The sequence below is a fragment of the Meriones unguiculatus genome, chromosome 20 (genome assembly GCF_030254825.1).
Source record: "Meriones unguiculatus strain TT.TT164.6M chromosome 20, Bangor_MerUng_6.1, whole genome shotgun sequence".
NCBI classification, from domain to species: Eukaryota; Metazoa; Chordata; class Mammalia; order Rodentia; family Muridae; genus Meriones; species Meriones unguiculatus.
The window spans coordinates 63692448-63713032 of NC_083367.1; the positions used below are offsets into that span (position 1 = coordinate 63692448).

General features: G+C 40.4%; 1 protein-coding gene and 1 pseudogene across 4 annotated transcripts in view; one reads left to right on the forward strand and one right to left on the reverse strand.

Annotated features, from left to right (window-relative positions):
* Positions 1–20585, reverse strand: part of Tulp4 (TUB like protein 4) — a 133607-nt gene that overhangs the window by 102289 nt on the left and 10733 nt on the right. For 3 of the 4 annotated variants that reach the window (XM_060373412.1, XM_021635738.2, XM_060373411.1), the window contains exon 2: positions 2223–4371. In XM_060373412.1, coding sequence (XP_060229395.1) covers positions 2223–2474 — 252 coding nt within the window. In that variant the 5' untranslated portion in view covers positions 2475–4371. Of the gene's footprint in view, positions 1–2222; positions 4372–20204; positions 20315–20585 lie in introns of all 4 variants that reach the window. The other variant, XM_021635737.2, reaches the window with a different exon arrangement.
* LOC110547897 (large ribosomal subunit protein eL39-like) lies at positions 18511–18662 on the forward strand (annotated as a pseudogene).

Genomic DNA, 20585 nt, shown 5'->3' on the forward strand with positions numbered 1-20585 from the left:
AAATCTTCCTTGGTTACATAAGTATATTGAAATAAAAGAAACAAAGCAAGCAAACAGCATATTTTGTGAGGAACAAAACTTAACGTTATGATAAAATCATTTTTCTTTTAACTCAATGTTTTTTTCCTTAAGATTGGTATTGTTAAGCCTTGCAATTACAGAAATGTTAGACAGGAATACTCTATCTGAGTTCGACTCTGTTTAAATCTGGCAGAATCAATAGATCAAAGTTATTTCCTATTATCTATTATATCAAACTTACCTTTCTACAAAAGTCCAATCTTTAGTCCCTTGATTAATTCTTCCTTTTCCTCTTTTATTCGTGTTTTATATTTGACATAAGACCACCATTTGCTTCTTAAAATGCTGTGCAGTCTTTCTAGCAGCATACAAACATTGCTTAAGCAAAAGCAGTCTGTACTTTGTTTTTCTACAATATCAGAAAAGCCCTGATCTGACAAGGCAGCTCAGGAAGGCAGGCTGTTCACTGAGTCAAAATGTTCCTCTCTGTGTCTTTGTCATAAACCCTTGTTTCAATATGATCCCTATCTTTATTACAATCCTGTAAAGGATAGAATAATATCAGGATTCCTAAAACTCCCTGCTTTGCCTTCAGGAAGGTACCAAGGTTTGTCATTCATTAATTGTATAAACAAAATCTTTTCCTGTCCATACTAGTTCCATGTTTCGGGAGCTGGACACGAAACACTCATCGTTTAGTTATAGTATATCAGCTTCTAGAATTTCCCTAAGTGTTCCTTCTTTAATGGTTTTTCTCAGATCCTCTGCCTCATGCTTACTAATATCACTTATTAATGATCTAAGTATTTGGGTCTAAGTAATAGGTTCTACAGAAGATTCAATTTTCCGCATAGGTGTTTTTCCAGGGAACTACCATTAGTTTTATTCTTATTAATACCAGCTTTTGTTACATTATCCCAGCTCTAGCTTTCTAGGTGAGAGGCCTTTAACAGTAAGGAATATATAGGTGCAAGTAAAGTTGTGTAGCAAATTTCTACCAAGGGCAGTGAAGGGTCAGTTCAGGTCATCCGAGGACTGGAACTTTGTCAAACAGCACCTTCAGGATGCTTGGAATTGCCAAATCATGAGTGTACAAGCCAAAAGAGCATAACTCCACCATCTCCATAGAAGCCTATAAATTGGCAACCCAGATTTCAGACCAACCTTCAAAACAGTAGGAAATGAGTCAGCATTGTTCACAAACTACCAAATCTACGGTATATACTTATAGCAACCTGAATGGATAAAACATATATCTCATAAAGAGTATTGCTTTTCCATAATGATATCTAATGACATTTTAAGATATCTGAAACTGTCACAGACTCAAATAAGCTAATGAACAATGAAGCATATTATCATGGTATTATGCAAATAAACACTTAGCAAAAAACTATCAGCCATGGCCTTCTTTTAAATGTAGTAGTTAGCACTTAGGCATTCCTCAATAAATAGTAAAATAAACTTCAAATGTAAGGCCAGTCTGGGGCTTTAGAAGACCAGAAGAATCTATGTATAAATAGAGAACACACAGACACCCATACAATAGAGCCTTACAATAGTGCCTATACAATGAGGAAAAAAAAAACATGAGTCTTGTCAAATTAATGAAGTCTTTTACCTCCATCTATAAGAAATACAGGCTAGGTATCATGCCACAACCATGGAAACACAGTGATTGAATACTGATGCAAAAGCAGCACCACTCTGATTTTCACACTGAGCCATAGGGATGGAATAAAATACGCACTTCTTTGTCCTGGAAACCAGGAACCTAAAAAGCCGGTTAGCATTGTCTAGTGAGATTCTCCCACCCTAGTCAGAAAGCCCTTCACCAACCCCAGACTGGGCATCCCCCAAATAGTTTCACACTGGCAGCAGCAACTCTCAGGAGGAGAAAGGAAAGCCGCAAAGGAGAGACAAGTGACTTACTTGCAAAGGACAGGGCACTGGAACCACGCCTACCTTAGTGTCTTTGGTGGCACCCAGGAGACAGGATTCACAGAATCAAGTGTCACTATCACCCCAGAAATCACTGTGAAATGTCATGATTGGCTTAAAGTGAAGGAAATAAAAGTAAAATCACTTCAAAACAAACAAACAAAAAAAAGGAACCTGAAAGAAAGTTTAGGACCAGAGAGATGACTCAAAAAGACCACTAGAAGTGACCATAGAAAAAGCAAAACAAAATTCCAACTCACCTCACTGTTGTGGCCTCGCAGGTTGAAGTTTATTCTCTGTGGTGTACTCCTATCTCTGCGACAGTGACTAGAGGTGAAAGTCACCCCCACCACACCACGCCCATTGCCTGTGGCCAGCCATCCTTCTTCATAGTAGCGCCTCCGGCACACTGGCTTCTCCTTCTCGCTCTTGGGGACACGCCCTTTCCAGGACAGGCAGAGAATGTTGGAATCACTGCAAAGCACAGGCCCATGTTCCACTGCTGCATACATACTTTTTGCAATGAATTATTTCACTTAAAAAGTACTGAGAATTTCAAACCAAGTTCTTTCATTGGGCTATTTCTGTGGTTGGGCTCTACTGGTCTTTGTTTTGTTTGTTTCTCCTTTAGTTACACCTGATCTAGAGTCTAATTAGGTCAGTATTTTATAAAGATCCACCAAATGCATAATGAAAAAATTCCTCTATAAAAGATAATGTCAGTCTGCTAAGAAAGGTAATGCCTAAAAATACACGGGGTCCATTTTCATTTTCAAGTTCTTAGGGGAAAAACATGTCAATCCTTTGGAGAAAGAGCTGTTAATAAGTGATGATGGAGAATCACTTTTCTTTCTTTTTACTCAGCTTGGTTATTCTCAGCCTGAGATTCCAGTTTTTTGTTTTTTTTTGTAATGTGATTCCAGAGATAAAGGGATGCAAACACATGGATTTCAAGTAACTTAAGGCGATAAGAATCCCTCTAGCTGGAATTTTCTATTCAAAAGTTTAAATGCACAGAATGAACACATAAGAACATCTTCCCTCTGAAGCCCACCTCTGGTGCGTTTTCTGAACTAGACAAATGTCTGCCGTATAGCTGGGAGAGGCTGCATAAGGGAAAAGGCACTCTAACGTGCAAAATGAGATCAGAACTCATGCAGATGGCAGTTGAAATTTTAGGAAGAAAAAGACTCTTTTCCCCAGTGTTCACAATCAGAAGCTTCCTGCCTCAAAGACTGTCCCTGTATCTGTAGGAACACCAGAACTCCCTAGAATGACTCTTCCACTGGCTGGAGCAAACCTCAGTGCCATAGAGACAGGAGCAAGGCCCCTTCCCTCGGCAGAGGCAGAGGCTAGACACAATGTTTTCCTTAGTTTGATCCTACTTCTCGCTTACAAAAAGTCAGGAATTTCTCTTTAAACTTGTTTTTCTGCTCTTTTGCTCCTAAAGTTCATATATTCTTGTAACTTAATGAAAAAAATCAATCTTCGAATTAAGTCCATTAATCTTCTCATACGCAAGTCTTTAAACCATGTGCCCAGGTGTGTATCAAGAGTCCTCTACCATCTCCCTAGAACAGCTTTAAGATACCTTCCTGTCCACATTCCAGCCTGTTCACAAACCTTTAGACCAAAAAAAGCTTTGATATTTATTTTGTAATGGACAGTTCCAATTAATATTTTAAAATATCATTGATGTGCAGAAAATGCAAAGTCAGCTGAAGAAGCAAAGGGGTCTGTTCCTCCACATTGATGTGCAGAAAATGCAAAGTCAGCTGAAGAAGCAAAGGGGTCTGTCCCTCCACATTGATGTGCAGAAAATGCAAAGTCAGCTGAAGAAGCAAAGGGGTCTGTCCCTCCACATTGATGTGCAGAAAATGCAAAGTCAGCTGAAGAAGCAAAGGGGTCTGTCCCTCCACATTGATGTGCAGAAAATGCAAAGTCAGCTGAAGAAGCAAAGGGGTCTGTCCCTCCACTCCTTTTCAGATTTGCCCCTCACTCAGGCACAACCGCAGTGAGTTACGAAGTTTCAGTCTAGAGTTTTAAAGTCTGTTCCTTAAATTGGAGAGGTACTCTGGAGGCTCAATCTGTGCAATTTTTTTTCTTCTGCAAACTTGCTTTGTCTGTGAACACCATAAGGAAAATCTGCCATTAGTGATGAACTGTTCTCCATAGACTCCAGTCCCAGCAGTATGAAGCTGTTCCAGCTGATGGTTAGATTAATTTTCATCAGTTGCAAAACTCTTGATGTTCAGAAAAGGCCTGTCTTCTTATGAAAAAGCATTTATGTAGAGAAAGGTTTACATATACAGATACACTCTTCAACTGGCACTTGATATGTTTGTTTTCCAGGTTAATTCTGGAACCATCAGATTATTCATGACTTGAAGGTCCTGGACTCTTAGAAATCTGTAAAATAACAATGACAAAAAAACAAGATATATATATATGTATTTTTCTTAAGCAGCAAATAAAAGTTCTAACAAGTAAGTATTGCAGCTTAAACTAAGACTAGTTTTCACATTGCAACTATCTGATAAAGCCACTGGTTGTAGTGACTGCTGAAATGCAAGCACTAAATGGGTATGAACATAAACCTGTTAATAGCACTGCAGTGTCCTTTCTGAAAGCCTGGGTCCTCAATATGGAACTTTCCCCTACTGACGACTTGGTTTAAGCAAGTGTTGTCAAAAATGAAACTCAAGAGGCCAGGAAAGTTAGTGGCATGATTTGCAGGTTTGTTTGTTTGCTTGCTCGCTTGTTTTTCTATCATTATTAAGATACTCCTTAATAACACAAAGCAACAAAGGCCTCTAAAAAGCCCTTGTCTCTGATAACCAGCATGTCACTAATATAGCTGTTTACTCAGCCGTCAACTTTTCTACTAGCTACAAACTCCCAGATCAGTGCTTCTCAACCTTCCTAATGCTGCAACCCCTTAATACAGTTTCTCGTGTATAGTTGTGGTGACCCCAACTATAAAATTATTTTCATTGCTATTTCATTACTCTAATTTTGCTATGATTCTGAACTGTAATGTAATATCTTATATGCAGATGGTCTTAGCTGACCCCCTATCAAAGGGTCATCAGACGCTTCCCCAAGCGGGTTCTCAACCACTGCACTAGATAATCTTTTGTTGTTTTCCCTGTATTGATATTTGTACCAATTTGCAAAAGCAACAGTGATCAAACTGTCGGCTCTATCAAGACTCAGAAAAGTATAACTGCACTAGAAAGCTATGAAAATTTTTAAAGCCAGATTATCTTCATAATTGTCCTACATAGGGTTACTACTGCTATAATGAAACACCATCACCAAAAGCAAGTTGGGGAGAAAAGGGTTTACTTATTTGGCTCACACATCTATATTGTAATCCATCACTAAAGGAAGTCAGGACAGGAACTCAAACAGGGCTGGAACCTAGAGGAGCTGATGCAGAGGCCATGGAGGGGTGCTGCTTATTGGCCTGCTCAGTCTGCTTTCTTACTTAGGATCACCAGCCCAAGGATGGCACCACCTATAACAGGCTGAAACCTAATTAGAAAAACTCAAATTTTAGCTTTATGGCAGAGTTATTCATTCTCAGACCTCTGTGGGCACATGGCACTTGCTTCACCTTAAATTTAGCTTGACCTTGAATCTCTACCCCAGAAATTACTAATGGCCTACAGGCAGATCTTACAAAAGCATTTTCTTTTCTGGTTTTGAAACAGGGTTCCTCTTTGTAGCCCTGGTCATCTATAGTCCAGGCTGGCCTCAAACTCAAGAGATTTGCCTGCCTCTGCCTACCAAGTACTGAGGTTAAAGGCAGGGCACTGCCCAACGGAGGAAGCATTTTTCTCAATTGAGGTTCCCTCCTTTCAGAAGATTCTAGCTGTGGCAAGCTGACCTAAAACTAGCCATCAAATAACCTTCATAATTAAAACTAAAATCCATATTTGTTTAAAAAACTGAGACTATGAATTCATAGTGGAGTAAAGCAAAAAATACTTTAAATAACTAGGAGGGGGAAAGTACTAAATGACCATTTAAAATATATTTTAAAATGATAAAATGACACAAAAACATGATGTCCTATACTTGGCATGGCTTCAATTATTTTTTTTTATTAATCTAAGACTTCCTGTCAGGTGTCGTTGCACATGCCTTTAATCACAGTATTTGGAAGACAAAGGTAGGAAGATGTCTGTTAGTCGAAAGAAGGTCATCCTGGTCTACTTAACACGTTCTAGGACAGTCAGGCCTACACAGAGAGACCCTGTCTCAAAAAACCAACCAACCAAAAACCAACAATAAGAAAAATACTTCCTTTCTTTTATTGTATTGATATTACACTGGTTTTGCTATCAATCAAAAATCAGTTACACTAATGAAAATATATACCAAAGTCAACTCTCAACAAACTTACAAGTTGGTTAGTATAAGAAAACAAAAGCAGAATATATAAGAAATGTGCAATCTTCTTCACTAACAAATTGTGACCATTGATTCCCCAGCTAGTTAGGAAGTTAATCTCATAACCTAAACCTCTGCCTAGCCATTCAGCAAATGACTCAATTAGCCTGTTACAAAGAAGTGCAATTTCATGTCACAGTAGTTTCTGATTTAGGGACTGATTTAATGAAAAAGAAAGAAAACAAAAAGGAAAGGAACATGACTGGCCCCAGGTACTGTGGAGGACAAAAGGAGAGCACAGCCAGAGGCAGGGATGTCTGCGAGAGTACAGTGAGGAGAGGCAGGAGAGGGATGGAGAGGGGAGAGAGGGGAGCTAGGTGCAGCAGCTACAAAGCCCAAAAGAGTAGTTGAAAGGGGCCAGACAGACTAAATTGCTGGATTATATAAGGAAGGGCAGCTGGGGGAAGAGTAGCCCAGCCCCAGGACTGGAGAAGTTTTGGGTAGGGGCCAGGTATAGCAGCCAGAAGGGCCTTGTAACCTGTAGGGACTGAGAGATACGGGGAGAACCTAGAGGCCAGGTCTGCTTTGATACGTTAAATAAGCAACTCAGCCACTTGCCTCAGGTTTTACACCTAACACTAATTTCTGAGGACAAAGAATCAAATGCTACATTTCAAGTCAAGCAAGTGCCATGTGCCCACAGAGGTGTGCCACTTTGAGAGCGTCTTGGAAGAGAACAAATAAGTCTGCCATAGCTCAATAAGAACTTCTACAGGAGATAAGTATTCTAACAATAAGCTCCACTCCTAGTCCAATTTTTGTTAATACTGGACTCAGGAGACCGATTATGACCCTGACCAGTCAGTATTTGTTCAGTGTTCAATAAACTTCTATCAATCTGAGTCTGGCGTGGTCGCCGTGCAGCTATTCCCAAACCCATAACAGGGTAGTATTCCGCACTTAAATTCTCAGCTAGTTGTTACTGTAATTCCCAGGTAGTAGAAACAATAACTGGCATAAACAAGAATGGAGTTTGGGGGGGGGGGCTCAAAGGGACAAAAATAACAATAGGATCTGGGGTCCAAAGGACATATGAAGTTAACTTCGATCTGGCCTGTTAAGTATGCAGGACCCAGAAGCACTTAAATCTGAGCTTCCAAAAAGTACAGGTCAGAGAGACATTCACTTAAAAGTCACTTGACATAAAGCTGAGTTAGCTACAGAACGCAAGGGAGAAGGTGAGGATGGAGAAACAGGTCTTTCAGAATACAGTCCAGGAAAGAAGTTGCATGAGAATTCTGAGTGCTTGTGAGAACATGCCAAGAAAATAGGACAAGAATCTTGTGACCTTAGTTTCTTCAAAACATGGAATTTTTCTTGAACTGTGAGAGAAGCGTTAGCTACTTCTCTCAGGTGTAGCAGATGGTATGAGTTTACCTCAGACTTCTCACTACTGCTTGCTGTTGTTTTTCAATTAAATGTTTAAACTATGTTTTACATGACTCCATGGAAAAACATGTTTTGCTAGTTTGGCTTGTCCTTGTGACTGTGTAGAACTTAAACTCGAGAACTTTACTCATGTGATCTTTTTTAACCCTCAGAGTATAAATTGTCTGATGTTCTGCCTAAAGCTGCCTATTGCATAAGGCTTTTAGTCCACCTCATTTTTCAGATCCATTCTCCCAGGTCCCACAGCCTCTAGAGCAGTGACATGGGTCTAGTGGTAAACTCTAACATCCCACATCAGGTAAAGGTGTAAGATGCAGCTAGGGAGTATAAGAAAAGTTAAGAGAGAGTTCAAGGTGAAGAATAACATGAGAAGAGCACACTCCACACACACACACACACACACACACACACACACACACACTCCACACATACACCACAGCACACTCCAGGAGGAAATATTCCCTGAACAACCACCACAGACAGAGGTTGAGCTGGCACTGGGACTGAGCCAGTCAGTGAAGTCTAGGCCCTGTTCCAAGCAGCAGCAGCACAGTAGGAGGAGACATACAAAACAAACTCTATATGAAGAAATCGGTGCTGCAAATGATAGCCAACAAGTACTCAAGGCAGAGTTGAATCTTGATGCAACTATGTCTTTGGCAGCACAAAGTCAATGCAACTGGACCTGAAGGAGATGTCACAACAGCAAAACAAAGACAAACCTGGGACCAAACAAGAGAAGTTTAGTGACAAAAATTCCAGGGACAAGAAAATCTTAATTAGTGAGATCTATAAGCAATAGAATGGGCTTAAAGAAGGAAGGAGCTAGAAAATACATCTGAATGAACACTTGATCTACCGATAGAGTAGATGCCATGGCTATGCAGGTGAGCCTTGTCTAAACTATGAAATCACAGGTCTCAAATCTGAGTACAGTGCTTTCCAGATTTTCAGATATTAAAACGTCCCAACTAAAAGGTCCCCAATCTGAAAAACCCAGATGCTGATAATGCTATTTTGAGACTGGGGATGATCAACCTATACAATTCTGCAGCCAGACTCACTGGACAACAGCCTCATGCTCCCAACTGACGTTTTCTGTGACTCCATTCCCTCGGGAGTAAGAACATGGGGAAACTAACACAAACATATGAAGGCCCAGCAAATAATGACCTGGCTGACATATAATATTCAATAACTGTTGACTATTGCTATTATTACTTCATTGATATCCTACCATCCATAAAATTTGGAATAAAATAAAATGATATTCAAAGGCAATTCACTCTGATTCTATTCTAAGGGTAGAGATAAAAATAATGCAGAAGGGAAGAATTATCTGCGATTACAACTAAAGTCCAAATACACCACTTGTTACTGGATGGCTTTATCATGATAGTGAATTCCTGAAGGAGAGAGGCTGAGAGAACTAAAGGTTTCTGTATTACCAAGGGGCCACTGCTCACCTTCAAGTTCACAACCTCCTTGAGAGATAATACAACCATTTAAAAATGCTCAAACGAAGTTCAAAGATTTTAAATGAGACTTTCAAAACTTACCAGCCTATGAGTGACAGAAATAAGATTCAACATCTCACGCTGATACTCTTATTTTTTTCTACCAAACTACACTTGCCAAAATTAACAAGACATATCTACTCCACACCCATGTTGCTGTGAAATAGTAAAGGCCATGTGATTATTTGATGAGAACAAAAATGATTCAAGACCAAATTTGACTGTTCTCAGGTTCCAAAATATCTAGAGGAAATAGCAAATAACCTGAAGAGAAAAAATAGTAAAATCTCATCAGTGGTAAGTTGTGGAGTAATTTTTATGATAGTCTAAATTATTAAGGCATTATGTTTTGTGTTATCTTTTGTTCATGCTATTGTGTGAAAGTCAATTTAGTTAAAATGGGGTTATGTCTGATTATTAATATTTACTGATATATTTACTCTGTGTAGATAGATGCATGCCCCTAAACTTTTTAATAAAGTATATAGCAATACTCGATAATAAAGTGTATAGCAAAGTCAAGTAGAGAAATAACAACCAAAGTGAAATTTACTTTAAAATGACAAAGCCACTGGTTTAGAAATAGCTTCCAGCTGGGCGTGTTGGCACATACCTTTAATCCCAGCACTCAGGGAGGTAGAGGCAGTGGGATCACTATGAGTTTGAGGCCAGCCTGATCTACAGAGGGAGTTCCAGGACATCCAAGGCTACACAGAAAAAACTTGTTTTGGAAAAAAAAAAAAAATTAGAGAAAAAAAAAAAAAAGAAATAGCTTCCCAGCACTCATGGTCACTCACTCTCCAATTCTGGTTTACATATCCATAAATTAATTTGGCAAAATGCAAACAGTGATTAAAACCAACATTGGCAAACATCAAGAATCAACCAAAGATGTCCAAAAAATGTGTTCTTCAGTATCATCCCAAATTCCAGTTGGTATATTACCACAAAGGGAAAAGTCATATAAAAGTGGAAAATACATAAAATCTTCTTTATCTACACATGTAAGTAATAGATAAGAGAATTTAATGAAAACATACGAAGTTAAGCAAAATGGGAAAACACAACTGCTATGGTCTAAGTAAGTTTTTGAACACCCTTACATTGTTACGTTAGACCCTAACACTGTGGGGGGGGACCCTGGGCTGGAATATGGCTCACAGTTCAGAACACTTAATTTGTTCAGGAGGTCTGGGCTCAACTCCCAGCTCACTCATATTTGTGAGTCCAGTCCCAAGGGATTCAATGCTCTCTTCCAACCTCTGAGGGTACCAGGCATGTATGTGGTACACAGATACACATGTGGGCAATATAGATACTTATTGATACAATATAGATACACTAATATAGAGAACTTAAAATAAATAAACCTTAAACAGCAACAACTAAGAGGTGCGCACCCTGGGAAGTGATTTAACCCTGAGAACTCCATCCTCACGATATAGGCTCCAGTAAGCTATCTTATCCCTTTCACAATATAAGAATACTCCAAGGTGCAGCCTTCCCTAAACACCAAATGTACTCATGCCTTTGACCTTATACTCTTTAAGTCCAGAGCTGACAGCAATTTCTATTTTCCACAAATTACTCAGTCTAGAGCATTTTGTTTTGGTAGTAGAAGGAACATAAACAGTAAAACAAGAATAAATTCAAGATAACAAGTTAGCCCATGTGCTTACTAGTCCCTTTCCCAAATTTTCACTAAAAGGATCAGGGATAAAAGAAAAAATGCGGAAAACAAAGAGACCATTGGTGGGCCTTCTAAGTTACTAAAAGACAAATGGAGTACATAAGATCAGACTGACTGAAAAGGATCAAGGAGCCTCGATTCAGTGAAACAAGTACACCACTTCAACCAACTACTTCCTTACGCAGGGCTGGCTAAAGAACGGCCCAGGACCACAGAGAACCAGACTTTGATTCTAGCAAGCTTTCCTGCACCACACTGACAGGCAGAGGAACAAGAGGAAAGGGACGCAGCAGTGCAGTCAACTGGAGTGCTATGCAATGAGGTGACTATGAATTAATATAGACTGTGTCAGAAAAGCAGTGAAACCCCTTAGTGATCTACAAGACTCACAGACGGCCACTGCTAGAGATGGGCAGAAGACCAGAAATCCAACTGTGGGCATTCTGGAATGCTTTTCTCCCTCTTAATATAGTAACTATCTCAGAGGAATGGAATCTAGCTTTGATCACTCTACGTGGGTGAAGGATACTTTGGTTTTCCAAAGGGTTATATGGCATGTTGACACACCAACTTGGATGAGGGCAATCACACCTTCAAATATATTCTGATATATGTCTGCAAAAATGTTAACTGTGGAGTGCCTGCTAGTGGATGAATGGGTAAACAAAAGGGGGGGTACACACGTAAATATTGTTATCATCCAACCTTAACAAGGTAGGAAATTCTGGCACATGGTACAAATAAACTCTGAAAAAACTACGCTAATTTTAAAAAGCCAACCACAAAGTGACAAATATATGGAGAGAAACAGTAGCATGAGGTACGGAGGTAAGGCATTTGCACAGTACTGTGAACACAGTACCACGGGATTCTAGACCTAAAATGGTTAAAATAATAACTCTTATGTATCCCACAGTAAATCCCCCCCAAAAAGAGAATTATGAAAATCATATAAAATACCAGGATGGGTGACACATAGCTATAATCCCAGCACTCGGGGGGTAGAAGCAAGATGATCATGAATTTGAGGCCCGCCTAGGCTATATATATGGGATTGTTTCAAAAATAAATAAATCAGCAAAAGAACTATAAAACAAGAAAAATAATTGCTTTGTATCAAGTGTTAAATTTTAAAACACAACTATTTCTGATCTTGATTGCAACTATGAGGAAAGAATTCAAGAGCATGCTCTACTTAAGAACTATGCTAGTGAGGACATCCGTGCTGCCGGCCGGCATGTGCAGCTCAGTGACGCCGCCTACAGCACGGACTTAGGCAGTTCGAGCCCTGTGTTCTCACCCAAGGAAAAGAAGATGATGTCAGTGTACTGTAGTGTTTTGCTATCTTTTCATGCTGAAGCTCATAAGACAGCAACGATGACACAGCAAAAACAGTGAAGCATCTGTAACCACGAAGCTCTGCATCCCCGTTTTTAACAGCCTACATCTGATGCGAAATGTTAAAGCTTTATGCAATTACAACACTTGAGACTTTGCAGTGAGTTAAGAACCGGCCTACTCCAGAGTTCTGAACATACAGGTTTCTAAAAGGAGAGACAAGAAAGTAACACGGCCAAAGAATCCAAAGACAGTTCTGTACAATCTATTGGAGTCCTGGCATAGAAGCATACTTCTGTGAAAGTCTACTTTCCCATCCTCAAAGAGACCATTTCCTCTGCCCTCGATCGAGAATACTACAAAGACCAGACATCGGACAGATGGCTCAGCAGTTAAGAATACTTGCTCTGATAGAGAGCCCAAGTTTGGTTCCTAGCACCCATGGTGAAAACAGAAACTCGAGTTCAAGAGGCCCAATACTTCTACCTCCACAGGCTCCTGCATACATGTGACACACAGACACACCCTCAGATACACATGAAATTAAAATATTTTTTTGAAAAACATTACAAAGTTGGGCAGTGGTGGCACACACCTTTAATCCTAGCACTTGGGTGGCAGAGGCAGGCGAATCTCTGTGAGTTCAAGGCCAACCTGGTCTACAGAGTGAGTTTCAGGACAGCTGGGGCTACACAGAGAAATCTTGTCAGGAAAAGAAGATAAGAAGAAGAAAGAAAAAGAAGAAGGAAGAAGAAGAAAAGGAAGAAGAAGAGGAGGAGAAAATGCTACAAAGACCAAAGGTGACAGTATCTGTAAAGATGATTTCAACAAGCTGTGTGTGTGTATTACAAGCATAATATGCTTGTATATACAGTTCCTGGATCTTCTCTAATTCCACACTATGATGACAGAGGTACATTGTAAGGTATTCTACTTAAGAGAGGACATTGCAGAGGCATCCCTGAAAGTATGCATAAGGTCATCAGAGGAGAGAGTCAAGTGGATAAAGGGTTCCCACAACCCATCAATACTGCTCACATCCAACAGTGGGGTTCTTTCAACACTACTGTGGAACATGAGCAGTTTCTGAACCCTCTAAAGCAGTATAATTATCTGCAAGTCCTTTGAAGGAAGGTGCTTCTGTGAGGCAGGAAGCATGTCAGAGTGGCATTCCAGGGTCAACTTCTACCACGATATTTCATCAGGTTCCAACCGACCACACCCTCCCCTCCAGTAACAAGTTACATATTCCACCTGTTTGTGTTTTACTTCTTTAATACACTAAATATGTCAATGGGTAATAAGGCACTTCTCTGACTGATGTGCAAATAAGTCAGGGACATTTAAGAAAATGACAATCAACAGAAAAAGTTCCTGAGGCCTCAAACAGCATAAATTCCCAGAATTTCAAATAAACCTGTCTTTACGGGAAAGGCTATGTAATGGTAACAACGCTATGCCAGTGCACCTCTGCAGAGCCTCTGCACTTCTGGAGGGCATTTCTAGCAGAGCAGGGCACAGCCCAGCTTTTCCTATCACATAATTTTCACTTATTTTGTCTTAGCTTAACAGGCAAAGCTTTAATGTAGTTTTTCTTTTTTCAAGAGACTCATTTTAAATATTAAAACCAAGCTACTACCAAATTTATATTTGTTCTTCAGTCAAAATTTCTATCTTCTTACTAATAACCACTTCCTCATAATCTTCACCTTCATCTACAACACCTAAGAATTTTTCTTTTCTAAGGCATTTTTTACAAATAAAAGAACAAAGCCATTCAGGAAAGTTCCTGTTTACAAAGCCGTAGGGCTGAACTCTCACATGGTTGGGCACCCTTACCTACAGACCTTCACTCAAATGTCTAGTTCTTATAAAATAAGCCCGCAGCCCAATCTCACTTGTAATCCATGTTCCCGCCTAATCACAAACAACTGCCCACTCTGGCCTTTCTGGGATCACTAGTAAAAAGTTCAAGTCCTGACCATCAAATAAAAAAATGCGGAATGAATATACTCCTTGCTAAAAGGCTAAACAAAGCAGCTCATACCACTACAAACTAGCAACTTTCTGAAGTACCACAATTCATATTCAAATATATGGATTCAGTTTGACACTGAGTAGAGAAAGTGTGTTTACTTTGCTTTTTTAAAAAAATTACTTCTTTGCCTTCAACCTCCTTTGCCTGCAACATCGTAAACAGCAATATGATTAATGACAAGTAAGCACTTCCAAAGACTACACATTCACCCATACAAACCCCACCAATGTTCTAAATGAATGGCTGACTCCCTCTTCACAAAGGAGCCATCTGAGGCTTAGACGGGAAAAATGACTGACGAACATGACAGAGACTACTTAGAGCCAGAACAGAAACCCTGTTTGAACAATGCACCAAATTTGGACAAGGAAATCCAAAAAGGAGTTAAGAGCCAGTTCCTATTAGGAAAATGAATGTGCAAAGCAATCCCTAACTAACCAATAATTCCCTAACTCCAGTTTCAGGGGATCCAATGCCCTCTTCTGAATTCTATGGGCACCAGGTAAACAAGTGACATACAGTCATACATGCACTCAAAATACTTTACATATTTAAAAAAAACATTTAAAAGATGTCTGTCTTGGGACCTTAGTGACCAAGTATCCAATCCCACCAGGCTACCTACCTCCATACTTACACATGAAGAATATACATCATCTTGAACAGTCCCCTAGCTGAGTTTTCTGTTAAATACAACTGAAAGCAGTCACTGACACACACATATTAAAGGAATGAATTTCCTTGAGGTTTTGTAAGACATGCCACCAGTTAACTGTCTTGTTTCGACAATACTACTTCTCAGGTGTACTAGCCTCCTTGGAACTACTTAATTGCTGAATGTGTCAGGCCTTTCTGGGCGGCACAGATATAGAAACAGATGATTCCTATCACTACCAACTATTAGAGAGCACTGATCTAGAAATACACTTTCCCCAGCCTCTGTGATGACGAACTCTCCTTTCCCTCTACTTCTCTCAGCACATACCCACTGACCAAATGTTACCATCTCCCAGAGCCTAGAGAAGACCCTGTTCTCATTCCACCTAGGACAATGAACTGCAGTATCAACTACCATCCTTCTACGGAAAGCTTAAATACTCACCACACCTTTTCTTTTCTTTTCTGAGACAGGGTTTCTCTGTGTAGCCTTGGCTGTCCAGGACTCTTTATAGACCAGACTGGCCTGGAACTCACAGAGATCCACCTGTCTCTGCCTCCCAAGTGCCTGGTACACCATTTACCTACATGTGTGAGACCCCAAATTTGATCCCAGAACAGGAAGAAAAACCAATTTTATAATGACTAAATGATATCTTTCATTCTCTTTGATTACTGCATATGGGTTCAGAATGCACACAGAATGTTCAAGCTAACTTTTGAATCCAACTGACAGAGTTCTCAAATTCCCACAGGTTAACTATGTGTGTAACAATGGACCAAAAGATGAACAGCCATTTTCCATAGCCTTAGAAGTCAGTGGATGCCAGGTATGATAGCTTACACCCTTAATCCCAGTGTATGGGTGACAGAGGCAGAATCTGTGAATTCGAGGTCAGCCTGGGCTATGTAGCTAGCAAGCTTCAGAACACCTAGAAAAATAGGAAGGTCCTGTCTCAAAGAACAAAAAGCAAAACAGAACAAAACAAAAACATCACTGGAGTATAGAACTAACCAATGAGTGAGTGACTCCAATGAGACACAAGACAACAAGGAAGGACAGTGCACTAGTAATGCCTAACGTGAGTGAATACGATATAAGAAAATTCAAATTCACAAAGCTAATCAGCACAGCTAATTTAACTTTTTTATTATTATGGAGGAGCTGAGTCCAGGCTCACATACACTATGGCAAAAGAAGGTAAGGGTTCTGACTCCCCTTCCACCTGTGGAGACAAGGTCTCTTCTGTTGTTCCCACGGCTCCACCAGGGCAGCTGGCCCAAAGCTGAGTGAGGAGTGCTACGACTAAGGTGTGCACCGCCACACTGCACTCTACGTGGGTTCCAGAGACCAAAGTCTTGTCAAATGGCTTTGCAGAGCTGGTGCTTTCACCAATGTGGCATCTTGTTAGCCTAAATTAGCACACTTTAGAACAAGACTTAAAAGGCATTTCTTCTGATAGCAGGCTCTTCCTGTACATTTAAAGTATAATTTAAAATATTTTTTTTTTTTACATTTGATTTTTGAAGAAATACATCTCCTACAACAAGTTAAGCTAATAACTGAACTCTGGCACAATTCCACTGAGCTCAAAAAAATGCTATAAAAATGGGTTCTAAGTTATTAGGACAGTTAAACATTTTTTTCTCTCAGACATATTCAAATGAATTTTGTGCACGTATATTTGCATGAAAACTGGAAGTCACAGTATCATATTAATAAACAAGAACTTAGTTGGATACTGCAAGAAAAAGAAACTGGAAAAGATATTTCCCAGTCAACCGAGCACAACTTGACTAAGTATGAGCCCAACACAACACTGTAACTTGAAGCATTTGACCACTGGACAGATGTTCAAGTAACTTTATTTAATTAACAAAAATTTGATCTTATAAAAAGTAATTCCAGGCAGGTTCATTTGTTTATTTCTTCAACTTGCTCCATTGTGTGGTCAGTGGGGGCGGCACTTCACTTAATGGGGAGTAGGGGACACACACACACAAACATGGAGGTCAGAGGATAACTTGAAGGAGTTGGTTCTATTCTTCCACTTGTTGGTTCCAGAGATAAAACTCAGGTTATCCACTTGGCAGCAAGTGCCTTTACTCACACTGAAGTGGTTTTGTTGGCCCCGAAGCAACTTTCTTATCAAGTTCAAAATGAGTCCTAGAGTAGTAGAAACAATTCTGGCATCAACAGTGCACATGGAACATGAACTGCTAAGGGAACACACAGCGCGGTGGCATTCAAAGGTTTTGCAAAGGCCAGGTGTCGTGGCACACTCCTTTAATGTGGGGACTCAGGAGGCTGAGGCAGGTAGAACCCTCTAGCTTAAGGCCAGCCTGTTATACCTGTTGAGTTCCAGAACTGCGCAACAGAAGCTACCTTGCCTCAAAAAGACCTATCGTCAGATGGGGGTAAGGGGGTAGGGGTGGTGCTCGCCTTTAATCCCAGCACTTGGGGAAGCAGAGGTAGGAGGATCTCTGAGTTCAAGGCCAGCCTGGTCGACAGAATGATTTCAGGACAGCCAGGGCTACACAGAGAAATCCTATCTGGAAAATACAAAAAGACCCATCATCGACTTGATTCTCTAGGGAGAGGTTGCCAAAGAACTCATCAAGCACTGGAAGCAAACTGGAAAGGTGAAAACACCTCCAACATGGGTGCCTCATGAACTGAATAAAAAATCATTTTGAACTGCTGTCCTTGCTTATGCTATGAAACGTAGCACTTCTCAGTCAGGTTCTGTCACACAACAAAGTGGACCGGATACAACAGCTGACACTGACCATCTCAGCTGCTCAACTAAGAAGCAGCGCTGACGTACTTCCCAATGCCAACCTTGCAACCCCCCACCAAAAGAATAATAATCATGTCATGCTGCTGCACGCTAGCCTGCATGGAGGATGATCCCACTACAACTTTCTGAATCCCAGTAAAGTCATTCTGAGAAATATGCTCAGAAAACTGATAGACTGTACCCCAAAAACCGGTACACCTGCAGCTAGCACTGGTCAACAGAAAGAGCCTAAATGTTCTCCATGACTATGCCCAACACCACACATCATACAATCAACACGTCAACAGTTGAACAATCAGGCTACAAAAATTTTATCTCCTGCATTACATTCACCTGACCTCTCTACAACCGACTACCCAAACATCTGCTAGTACCTCAACATTTTGCAGAGGAAACACAACCATAATCAGCAGTGCCTTCCAAGAGGCCGTCAGAATCCTAAAGCACAGGTTGTTACACTACAGTAAGAAGCAAAAGTATAAAAAAAAAAAGAAGCAAAAGTATTTCTCACTTGCAGAACCATGTTGATTATAAATTTCCATTTTGATTAATAAACATGTGTTTGAGTCTATTACAATTATGTAAAATTCACCATCTGGGCTTCCTCTTCTCCTTTCCTCTGCCATCGTGCACCCTTAAGCCTAAACTCAGCTTCTCGCAATGTCTTCTCACAAGACTTTCCAAATCAAGCGACTCCTGGCCAAGAAACAAAAGCAAAATTGTCCTACTCCTCAATGGACTCGAATGAAAACTGGTAACAAAATCAGGTACACAAGAGAAGACACTGGGGAAGAACAAAGCTGGGTCTGTAAGGATTCCCACAATGCCAAAACTGAAGGTTTATACTGAGACATGGCTATCAATCAATCCTACCAGGCAGTTTTACATTTTTAACCTGGAGACTTGATCTTGTCTAAATTGGGGATGGAGTTTATCCAGTAATAACCTTTCCAAAAAATAAAAAATAATAAAATTCACCACCTGAAAATGAAAACCCTTATGCCAACCTATGACACGGAAGGTAAGTCCCCCTCTAGACACCTGGCCCTTAGTAGGAAAAGGGCAGGTCCTATCTCCTTGATCAAAGAATAGAAAATACTAGCTGGTGATGAAAGCACCGAGGGAAGGAACCTAAGCAAGGGATGGGGAATCTGCCATACAGCCTCCCAGGCTCTGCACTAGTCCCTAGTCTAGATTCTGCAGAGAAGCAGAACCATCAATAAACTACCTTTGTCATTTTGGTCCAATTACAACTCTTTCTTATTACTGAGATTTCCCTGACTCACAAGGGGCTCCAGAGAATTTTTTTTTCATCGTTTTGGAAGCGTGAAAGACAGAAACCTATGGTGGTCCCCAAACAAGCAAAAATGAATAAATAAAAAGCCCACCGAATGGGCTGGAGACACACGCTAGGACGGCGGAGAGCAGGCAAGTAAATAATACGCCCTTGGCCCACCCAACTCAACGTAGTACCGGGAGCAGGCCAAGCAGTTACTCTGAGTAGGCAGAAAAGAAGTGTCTCTTCAGGGTAGTGGGGAAGAGGCCTGAACTGAGCAGGCATCTTCTAAATTTAGTACTAACAAAACTCACTCAACACAGCCTATACTAGCCCCAGCAGTAGTAACGATCAGCATGGTCTGCACATTACTAATTCCTAAATACTTCAACATAAATGGAACAGTTCCTTACTCCTCAGAAATCACTGTTGGTTTCCTATCATCCACAAACAGATGGCAACTCAGAAGAACCCTGTTTCCATTATGCCAACTTGGCAGGAAGCGCACCTGCCACCACCTGAAACACCAATCCCTCCCATCTTTAGGCAGAAGATCCCACACACAACTAACATCCTACCTAGATGCCAACTGATCAGCATCCTTTAAGCATTCAGGAGAGGTATCTCCTTACAACGCGACAGTTCAAAATTAGGAAGGACCACAACACACCCTGTTCTAATTACAGAAACATGTCAGTTCCACTGCAGGGCTCAGATAGAATCTCTGCCTGATTGCACTGGAATGGAAGCCAGTTTTGCTAACATATTCATATGTATACAAATCAGAGCAGATAATAGTACATTAGACCTGGAGGAAACTTGAGGAGATGAGAAAAGTTCAACTTGAGATACATTAATACATCCTACTTTTTCTCTTTTTTTGGCAGTACTGGGAATTGAACCTATGGCATCATGCATGGGAAAGGAAGTACGTGTTCTATAAATGAGCCGTAGTGGCAGCCATCCTTAGAATTTTACATACATTAAAAATGTGAATCCTGTTTTTATAACATTAACATGGGCTTCTTAGTTGACATTTTTAAGTAATCCAAGACCAAGAAAATGACAGACTACTCACAAATTCTTTCTAAGGAAGGATCTCTCTCGGGGATCTCGGGGAGAGAGAGATGAAGAAAGGATGTTCCCTTCACAGGATTCCAAGATACTCTTAACACTCTCTGGATACACCTGCCAATCAAGAGGGCTTTAGTCATTTACTGTTTTCGTGCCTGCTTAGCAAATCAACTACTGATCCAAGGTTTTCTTTGGAGGGAGCAGTGTTCATGCCATACACTTGTATTTAAATCCTCCAGAAACCCTGTTCTTGAAATAAAAACCAAAATCTTTAGACATGGCATACGAGGTCCAGCATGAAAGAAGACCCTTCTCTCCAGGGCCTTGGCATTTCCTCTGGCACTCAAAGAATGGACGCTTTCCAAGAAACCATTGAGTAGTGCCA